The 10,453-nt window shown below is 35.9% G+C and overlaps 1 protein-coding gene across 2 annotated transcripts; it reads right to left on the bottom strand.

Moving 5' to 3' along the window:
- Nucleotides 1-1,283: 1,283 nt before the first annotated feature.
- Nucleotides 1,284-9,902, bottom strand: Rab7 (RAS oncogene family member Rab7). Of its 2 annotated transcripts, none has more exons than XM_019046498.2 (5): nucleotides 9,589-9,891; nucleotides 7,540-7,724; nucleotides 6,729-6,947; nucleotides 4,260-4,483; nucleotides 1,284-3,498 (listed from the first exon to the last, which is right to left on the bottom strand). In XM_019046498.2, the coding sequence occupies exons 2-4, from the start codon at nucleotides 7,717-7,719 to the stop codon at nucleotides 4,265-4,267; spliced, it is 618 nt and encodes a 205-aa protein (XP_018902043.1). In that variant the 5' UTR covers nucleotides 7,720-7,724; nucleotides 9,589-9,891; the 3' UTR covers nucleotides 1,284-3,498; nucleotides 4,260-4,264. The 2 variants fall into 2 exon arrangements, with proteins under 2 accessions (XP_018902043.1, XP_072161628.1); XM_072305527.1 differs by having other exon boundaries at nucleotides 3,466-3,887; nucleotides 9,589-9,902.
- Nucleotides 9,903-10,453: the final 551 nt, after the last annotated feature.

Below are 10,453 nucleotides of genomic sequence, written 5' to 3'. Positions count from 1 at the left end.
TGCGAGTGTTGAAAGTTTCCGCTGATATTTTATTTTTTCAAGAGAGTAATGCTTGGCCTTTCAGCACAGAAATTTCAGAGCATATTGTTGAAAGTGCAAAGCATGTCAAGTAAAATATAATGCAAAAAGGGAAATTAGAACTTTCTTCGAAAAGTAAAATGTGACACAAGATTTTCAAAGTCGTAGACCGAGATGTGTGATTTAGTGTTTATGCCTATTATCGATTTTCATTATTATCAAGAGAATCTACTCTACATAGCATAGGGTGGCAAAGCTGACAGAGGATCCTTGGAGGTCATGGGCCTTACGGACAGCCTTGGATCACTACAGTAACCTATCAAAATTCCAGATTTTACATAATTTAGTGATACTGCCTACAAGAAGGGAAAATGAGGAAAATAAAATGATAACTGGATAATTTTTAAAATTTGGGTCTCAAATCAAACAGACCAAACTTGGCCATCTAGAAGATGGTATTAGAAGTCGAATCCATAGCTGTTCACTGCAAGAATCTATCAAAGGATCAGATCAATAAAATTTTTATCAAATTTTATCAAAAATTGAGAATGGGAAAATAATATTCCTTTGAGGAAGAATCTTTGTCAAAATAAGCATTCTCCCTTGATACCAGAGCCAATGCGCTGCTCCAGATTTTCAACAGTTTAATCTTTCAAGCCTTAATGAGGAAGTGTTATTCAAGTTTTGCTCTTTGCCAATATTGTTGATTCTGTTTTTTTAGTGTATTTTCCATAGGAAATACACTATTATTTATTGTTCTTGCCAACATTTTTTGAGTACTTAATTTTGGGCCACATCATGTAGCGCAGTGGCCATTGTGATTGTGTTATGAATTTGAAAATATAAAATTTTAAGTACATCGTACTTCAGGGGCTTAACCAGAGATGCAGAAAGTATTTCACCTTCCCGTTTTAAAAACCCTTTTTTCCTTGAAACTTTGAAAAACATGACTTTCTTTGCTCTTAATGTACTATTTGCCTCAGTTTGGCAAAAAAGTATGTGATTTTCACCACGGTTTAACAAAACAATAATCAAGTTTCAACTTGATTTGGCAGTACAAATGCAATTTTTTTGCTAGCATACGCTGCCTTTCTACATTAAAAATACGTTTTGGGGGCCTTCCCAAAGTTAAAGCCTGTTTTGGGGCCTTCCCATCTTCACTAGCGCCGGATGGTGACCTGTCGGTTGGGTGGTCAAAAATGTTCTGCATCCCTGGACGTTACTAGGAATTCCTACAAAAATTTGAAAAAGAAATGGCTAGGTAGTAAGAATTACTTATGATTTAATTACAAATCTATAATCAATTATAACCAATATATATTATTTTATCATACAATACATTGATAACTAAAATATGACAATAACTGTAATAGTAGTCGTAATAATATAGATGAATTAAAAAATAAATTTGGAGTACCCAGCAGTCACAAAGAGTAAAGTGCTGGTGAAGAGCAAAGGACCCGATATTGAAGGAATCCGAGCCAATTCAACACCATTGAGAGCAGGCACTCTTCGACAATTGGGTACAGATAACATAAAATTAGAGACAGCCTTAGCCGTGGTTGAAACAAAAACTTAATGCCTTGAAAAATTGAAGAGCAGGGATACTGCTTTAAAATAAATTTGTATTAAAATAAAATGCACAACTAAAACAAGGAAATAAAAGTTGGAGAACAGTACAATAGTACAGCCATATGAAACAGCTTGTTATAGTAGCAACATCACAAGTTCTAAAAGCCACCGCGTATACGCTGGTTCTGTGAGGAAGTAGTTCAAACTATCGCTAGATGCAAGTGCATCGTTGAAATTGATTAAGCAAACGCTGATTTCATTGAAAGGGCAAAATCAGATGAAATTTCTATGAGGGTTTTCCTCGCAAAGCTGATTAGCCGTAAAACTTCCATTCTCCAAGAAAATTTTTTGACCCATTATGTTTGAGAGCCATACCTTGGCAATGGACTCTCCTTTATGTCAAATCTGGGAAACAATTAATATTTGTTTCTTAAGGATAAAATTCATGAGCATTTTAGTATTTAACCAAGAAAACTGAATAAAAATGAAGTTCACATATCTTTAAAGAAAAACATTGTTCTATGATTCATCGGTCTATTTTTGCACTTCGCTAATACATCAATCAGTAGAGCGAGGCAGAGAGAAAATTTACATACACAAACTTCTTAAAAAATATGCCTGGCTATAAAAGCTTAAAAAAGCCCCTGACGGCTAGTTGCAAATAGAGTACTTCAATTTCTGAAAGACTGCTTAAAAATACTGCTTTCGTAATTGCTTACTTCATCATTCCGCTTCGTTAGATCAGCCTAATAAAACCTCGCGAGTTCCTAGCAGAAATTTCTGCCACAAAAATGAATCGAATGATTGAAGGGAAGATTAAAACGATTCTTAATCCGAAAAAAAAAAAGAAGAAAAAATTCTCTAGGTACCATCAATAACAAATTTACACTTATAAGCGACAAGCATGCAGCCTCAATAATTGAGGCGTAATTTTTCTAAACTTTCCTTTCTTTGTACTATTTTTGGAAAGTAGACCTAAAGTTCTCACCTCATATCAAACTCCTTTCAAAGGCCTTTCATGGGCCTCTCTCTTTTTAAAAGCCTTTGATTTAACTACCCAAAATCTTTACCAAAATGCTCTCAGAAGCTACAAGCAGAGGATAAACAAGCAGGTAGGCTGAGTTAATGATTCAATTCTCACATCAGACTTAAAATTCTATGGTAGAACTTCACTCATCCTTTATCGTGTCTAAAGGGCTTCTTCAGAGATGATTCCTTTCTACAGTTTTCACACTTTTGATTGTTCAAACAATGAATTTTAAGGACCTCCAGATTAAAGGAAAAAGCTACGATAGTAAAAAGCAAAAAAAGATGGAAATTAAAAATTTAATAACTCTCAGAGAATCTTAAAACCAAAAATGACTATCAAAATAATAACAGGGATCACCAAGGCAAGATTGAATTGCACTGTACCTTTTCAATCATTTAAGGACCTAAAAAAAAATTATTTTTATGGATACTTCTGTATGTACTCATGCTGATATTATTTGGTAAATAAATTTTTAGACTGTTTAAGTGTGGTTAAAGTTTCAGCACAGTTTTCTACCGGAAAAAGAGATAAGTATTTCAACAAGATACCTTCCTAGAATAAAATAATCAGTTTCCAGTACTCCGTTGAATAATAACTTTCCTGACTCAAAAATTAAACAAGGCATTTGAATAAAGAGGAGAGCGACACAACAGATCAATGAGATGCTGCAAAGAGTCTCGTTTCTTCGAAGTGGAATAAATTCATTGAATTAATGTATAAAAATAAGAGAATAACATGTAAAAAGTCATTATCACAAAAGGATCATTTAAATTGAGAGGGCGATCTGAAATGGAGACTTGATTTCCTTGATGATGAAAGGATTTTAAATTGAGGATTTTGCCAGCCGTCATCGCTTACTTTTGTCAGCCATTTCAAATCTAGAGCAAACAAAAAACGAAGACCTTAGCTGCATTACAAACTGAGAAGGCAAGAAAAGAAGACTTAGTGGCGACTAAATGATGCGTATGATTTACTGATGAGGTCTAAAAAGACGCAAATCAATATACGCGGATCTCTCAGTGTGACCCCAGTTTGGTATTCCAATGCACCTGCCTGGGCAAAACACTCTTAATCTTTCACTGTTACTCATCAGAGTTCATACTTTTGAATCTAATGAAATCTTTGGCCTTGATTTCCCCGCATGATAGTATGGATCCATTACTATTTTACCATCCTCTTACAAACTGATGAGGAAAGCTTTTCTGACGTCGAGCTGCACACGTCATTGACGAGGTCATTCATGAGTTGCCTTTTCCACTTGCAAAATCTAAAATGACACATTCAACAAGTTAAGTCTTAATAAGTGACCATTGAGACACAATGGCCATCGCCACCTCCGATTTCCACTCTAAATACGGTCACTACATTACAATGCTCCAAGTGCACTGCAATATTATTTATGTTATAAAATTAATAAACGACTATAAAAGCAGACATTTGCGCCATTGATGAAACTTGAAAGAGCTGGAAAGAATCGCTTTAAAATTTAAGATGTGTAGTTCCGTCTCCTGTTAAGTAAGGACAGGTTTAAAAAGTTTGATAAAACTACAACATAGTTACTGATTTTATGTCGGACTCCACTGTCAAACTTAGAAGTTCCATTTTTAGTTCTCATAGGGTAAAATTCAAAGAGGCTTACCTGTATTAACAATTACAAGCTGCGCCATTATTCGGTTTATTATCTCTATCAAGGATGATATCGCCAGGGAAGTCATTGTAGATCTCTTCCTTTTCGAGAGCAATGGCGCTTTTGGCAATAGTTTCGAAGGCTTGTTCTACATTGACAGCTTCTTTAGCACTAGTTTCAAAGTAAGGGATGTTGTTCTTTGTTTGGCACCATTTTTGCGCTCGCTTCGTTGAAACCTACAAAAACACAGACAAATTAATGCTTAGGTTAGATTACTTGCACAGTATGAAGTGCACAATGTCAACTGAATTTTGGAAGAGCACAAGTTTTTGTCATGAAAATGTAAACATTTTTACAGAGCTATGGCATAATCCAGGAATTCCCTTGAGAGTAGGTGTTCTTACATTAAACTTGAGCAACAAAGACACTTCCCGTCTTTAAAAAGCTTAAAACAGCTTTTTTGCTTTAATGACTAGAAAGAAGAGGCTTCAGATTGTAGTATTGATAAGAACATTTTCATCAGCCTGGGATTTAGAGGCTTATAATATTATATGAAGTGACGAACCATAGTATCATTATTTACAATCCAATGTAGATAAATAGCATGGGTTACATGGGTGCCGCGCAGCCTGTGCTTACACGAAACTCTCACTTGATGAAAAGTTTGAGCCATTGAACGAAGACAGTGATGGGAATGTTCTGAATTAATCGGTTCAAAGTGTGTAAATATTTCTCTAGAGCGATAATAATTGAGCAGTCACATTTATGAGACACAAGCAACTAAAAAGCTAGGCAGAAGCCATCAATAGCCAATTTTGTATTTTTCTTGCCCCCAGTATGACCATTTTGAACCCCCTCAAATGTCAGAAATTAAAAAGTACCCTATGGTGCACAGGTGTGAACATGAAAGGTCTCCTGGCCTAATTAATTAGGCTGTATAAAGGGGAAAAAAAGTTGTATTATTTGATTGATAAAACGGAAAACACACACAAAACAGATTTCAGGTTAGGCTTGAGGTAAACATTAGGAGGAATTTGTTATCAATAATTAAAAACGCTGGAATGGAATTAATAGGAGAAAATTTGAAAAAAAGGAGAGGGGGGGAGCGACTCTCATTAAAATGAATGAAAGTTGTGAGTGACACCATTTAGCTCATTATCGAATTTGTCCTCTTATCAAATTATTCTTATCAGTTGAAGGGGGCCGCATCTCAAAGCCTGGCACAATGTTTTCTACATTTGAATCAATCTTGGGGAATCAATGTTAAATCAGTTCTCACCAGTTATTATTTTCTAAAAATTCTGAGATTCCTTTTAAAGTCTGATATAAAAATTAAGAAAGGCCTGTGCAGAGGTGTTAGTGAACAGGGGCGCAAAACCTTTGAGGGGGGGGAGGGAGCAAACAGATTCAATGGTATACCTAAGTAAATTACTATCCTTGAAAGTATCCTTTTAGAATGTACTTGAATAATATTCAATTAAACATGTTGATATTTTATAAACTTTGACGTTTTTAAGATTACAGTTCATAGATTTGGGCTTTAGACATTTTCGACAAAGTAAGGGAACAGAGACAAATCATGAGTGTTCGTAAAATTTTGAGGATTTTAAGGAAACAAAGTCTAGGAATTAAACAAGCTTATGAAAAAGGTATACGATTAAATGACTGATGAAATAAGTAATATCTTTAAAATTTAACTCAGAAAAATATAAATGTAAAAGAGAGTGATATAATTATTTATTGTTCAGAATAAATAGTCACTGAAATTGATATCCTGATGGGGTGCAAGACATCAATCCCATGGGTGCAGAAAATGTGGAAAACCCCCAAAAATGTGGAAGGAGGGAACATTTTGAGGGGCCAAGAGTCGAAAATCAAAGAAAAACGAAAGAAAAACGTCATATTTTTTTAAAATGGTGGGAAATTTTGAGGAAAACTGATGAGAAATATTTGGAAAGCCCGCTGGCGGGCGCATGAAAATGTGGAAGCTTGGAAGATTCTGCACCCCTGATCAATCCTCTTTTTTAGGTTTGCACTGATCAATGTTGGCTGTTTAGGACTCCTCAGTGTAAGGGGACTCACTGCTTTCAATCAGGGGTGGTGAAACTTCTCGATAATGCGAACTGCGGTTTGCCATCAGTCATGTAAGAAAATAGGGAGACCCCAGAAAGAGGTTTTGAAAATGAGAAGGCTTTGCACGCTACTATGAAAATTGCATAATTTCCGCAAAATCAAGGTGAAAATTGCGTATAAGTGCAAAACTGCAGTGAACGTTGGGTGTTTTTTTGGTAAGTAGGGGCAATCTGTGCTGAAAGCGTCAAGCAAAAACACTATTAGGTAGATTCTTTGAAATGCTCAAAAGAGCCAAGATTCCTAAAGAGGGGAGGTCAATTTGAGGAGAAAAAAGGCAATGAACTTTCGACATCCCTGCTTTTAGATGATCTTTGCAGAAAAAAAAGGTGAAAAAACTTTTAAACTTACCGCTCTGTTTTCTAAATCGATTTTGTTCCCTAGAACTACGAACGGGAAGTTCTCCGTATTCTTTGGTGAAGACTGAATGAGGAATTCATCTCGCCATGCATCTAAGGATGCAAAACTGTTCATTGAAGTTGTATCGAAAACGAGAATACAGCCATCAGCTCCTCGGTAAAATGCCACACCCAACGACTGAAACCTCTCTTGACCAGCTGTGTCCCAAATCTGAAAAGTAAAAATTCTCATTGATCACTTCATGTAAAAGAATAACCCTTCAAATTGTAAATTTACTTGAAGATTCTACTGAAAGAGGAAGAGTAAATTCACATCCAAAATTCTTTTGAGCTTCTTTTGTAACTAATATCACTCCCCTTATTTCTTGATTGGTGGCACAAGATGAAAAAGGTGAGATCTGCAGAATTTACTAACTTAAAATATACTTTGATTCCTTTTTTTCTGCAACATAGCTCAAATTTAGAGCTGCGGAATAGAGAATTTTCGACTGCAAATGAAATAAATCTGTGGTCTGATTTGTAAAGCTAAGATGTTGCAATTTAAAAAAAAACCAAGGTTGATACTTAAGAAATTTTTACTTAGAAGTTTAAGTTTGCCATGCACAGGGCTCAAAGTTCTTAAATAAATATCTAACTTCACCCTTCTAATTAGCACAAGGGTGAATTACCTGTATTAAATTTTTTTGGGCTTAGAAAAAATAAAAAAAATAGAAGAATGGATGGCGAATAGCAGGGTGATTATTTTGATATTACTTGAATGAAACCAGGGTGAAGCCTGTTGGAATTGAATTGAATCCACTGACCTGAAGAGTGACGATTCGATTATCAACCATGACTTCTTTCGTTAGAAAATCAGCTCCGATTGTGGCTTTGTACTGGTTGGAGAATTTTTTGTTGACATACTGGTTCATCAAAGCTGTCTTACCAACACCTGAGTCTCCAAGGATGATAATTTTGAGGAGGAGCTTCCTTCTTGATGCCATGATTGCTACAACATAAAAAAGATTATAGTTTATAATATGAAGCAGACTGAACATCAGTGAACAATACTGAAACAGTCAGCAACGCAGCAATTATAAGACACAAACAGGACTTTACAGAATTGGATTAGTAAATAAATTTTAGGCAAACAGTTTGGAGAGCCAGCATTTTTAGAGAAAATTTCATTGGCTTCTTTGTTCCAGGTGCAGGTTTAGGAGTTGTTTGCCCAGGATTGATAAATTTTTTCTGTTCTAGCTAGAGCATAACATCCGGGGGGCTCAAACACATATCCTTTGTTCCCCTAATATTTTAAACTTTTTGCAGGAAAGCACAACAATCTTGCTACATTCTGTCATATCATTATTCGCTATATCCCTTCAAAACGAGAAAAAAAAACACTAAAAACGTGGCCAGAACAGTATGTAACACGGTGGTAAAATAGTGCTGGGTCCACACTATTTTGCTGGGAAGACAAGGCCGAAATATTTCAATTAGAATAAATGAAGAACTGTACTGGCAGATACACAATAGAGCTCAAAATTTTTGACTCCAACTGAGATTTTTGAATTTTTTTAGCCTCAGTGTTTTCCATGCAAAATAGTGTAACACCAGCGCTATTTTACCATCTTGTCCTTCAAAAATGTATTAAAACTTAGAGAAAAATTTGATTGATGGTAGATTTTCTACAGCCAAGAGCTGTTTTGAGGGCTACCTATGCTTCTAATGAATTGGGAAAACTAACATTTTTTTCCTTCCTACAACTGTTTCCTATGATGAACAAGCTGATAGGTAAATTCCATCAACCTGATGTTGTGATCATGAGCCCCTATCTTCATAAGTGTAATTTCATGCTTTTTTGTCATTTATAGAAGAACTGGCTGCGCCTTCTTTTAAAAACATTGTAAATAGAACGATATGTCATTATCAGTTACATTTCTCCTGAACGTGAAATTTATCAGCTTGCTGGCAACTTCTTCCATCATCATTTAATGACTTTGCCAAAAGAATAATCTTAGGAGTCTTGATTTTCTCAATATAGAAATGAATGATGAAGTTCAGAAAGTAAATAACAAAGCCTTCTTTGTCTGCCTTATCAATGAAGTGAGTCAGGCCTAGGTATACTCCATCTTGAAGGGGTGAGAAGCAAGTGTAATTGATTCCCTTAGGAGGATTAAGTTCAAAACAGGATTCAAGGATGAATTTTTAACAATAAAATGATGCTTTAGGGGCAATACATGAAGGTTGGTGATCTGCAGAAAATGATGACCTGCTTCCATGCGTTATCAGATGAAACTGGACACCCTGCAATTAAGATAAAATACCTTATCCATGAAAATAAGGTGTCGGATAGAGGACCACAGGTAAGTAATTAAAAAGGGATCAAAGAGAGTAGAGAACATGTGATAAGAAACATCCAGTGACAGTTCCTTGGCGTAAGCAGACGGACCATTTAAAAGTCTGGTTGTGCGAGGAACAAAGAGGATGAAACCGTAATCACTTCAGAAGTTGAAAAGCAAAAAAGTGTTTCCTGTAGACTAATTAGAGTGAGGTTATAGATTTATCATCATATTAATCTGTGATTTACAAAGTAGATAATGAGTAAAACCTCCATTAGGACATTTCGAAGGAATTGATAATGGATGAATCCTTAGCCAGGAAAACCTTGGATTAACAGTCATCCTCAGTTAAATAAGATCTAAAAAAACTTGAAAGTTACATTGATTCGACTACCTTTCAAGCCTGAAAATTCATTCACATAAGAAATTGACTTGAATTCTTCTGAAAATGATCAGTGACAAAAAATTAGGCAAGAGTAAAGGGAGAGCCTTCTGAGCAAGGTTATAAACGAAAAACGCAGAAGTTTTGCTTACCTCAATTGGTTTGAAGTAACACAAACTGAATAACTCTAGTCACACAGTGTGTAGGATTGAAATAATTCACTAAAATATCAGACTTTCACTTCAGTCCTGAATCTGAAAGAATTAATCACAGGACTTTACGTGGTCGAGGAGTCTTTCAGAACCCGATAAACAAAGAATGGCTTCATGGGAGAAATGGCGATCAACGAAACGGGCCCGCTCACTCACACACACACAAGGTCGAAAGCTCTGCGCAGCAGCTGAACAGCTGATTGCTACATAAAAGCTCTAAAAGTTATTCTCTCCCGCGCAAAGAGAAAAGCGGATGAAAATTTAAACGCAGCCAGCGTTCGGAATTTTAAATTGTTGAGCAATTTTATTCCATATCAAGCTATATATTTTACTGATTTGATTAATTCAAGAGAAAAAGTATGACGTAACCCTTGTGACTCACTGATATGCAACCACAATGCACTTGATCCCCTTCACCCCTCCCTCCTACGTCATTACTTAAGTGGGACTTTAAGTAATCCGTGTTTGCGCCGTCTGAAAAGATAGCACTCCAGCCTCCCATATCAATTTGTTCTACTCTCTAAAAGGCTTAAATCCGTTTCATTGCACTGTGCACTACCGCATGTTACTCCGCGCAACTAATCGAACTCTCAAGCAACATAAATTGCCACCGCGGTTATTGAAGGCGAACTTGACAGGTTGAGAGATAAGTCGTCCCCTTTCGGCCAAAGTATCACAAGCGCCATGCGACGTTTAAACATTTCCGCCGCCATTTTATTTTTTTACAGAGAAATTGTTCAGCGAAACTCTCCGAAAATTTCACTGAAATATCTTTGTGCTGCCGATATAATTCAGTGAAATTTTC

This window comes from Bemisia tabaci, chromosome 10, assembly GCF_918797505.1.
Source record: "Bemisia tabaci chromosome 10, PGI_BMITA_v3".
NCBI lineage: Eukaryota > Metazoa > Arthropoda > Insecta > Hemiptera > Aleyrodidae > Bemisia > Bemisia tabaci.
Note: the sequence above shows the minus strand (reverse complement) of the source record. Positions and strands in the feature narration are given on the sequence as shown.

What these genes read in the sequence shown, in the direction of transcription:
- Rab7 (XM_072305527.1), bottom strand. Translation starts at nt 7,719, where the DNA reads ATGGCATCAAGAAGGAAGCTCCTCCTCAAAATTATCATCCTTGGAGAC. An exon ending in ATCGAATCGTCACTCTTCAG is followed by an intron (nt 6,948 to 7,539) that starts GTCAGTGGATTC and finishes TTTACTTTTCAG; the next exon opens with ATTTGGGACACAGCTGGTCA. An exon ending in TCGATTTAGAAAACAGAGCG is followed by an intron (nt 4,484 to 6,728) that starts GTAAGTTTAAAA and finishes GTGTTTTTGTAG; the next exon opens with GTTTCAACGAAGCGAGCGCA.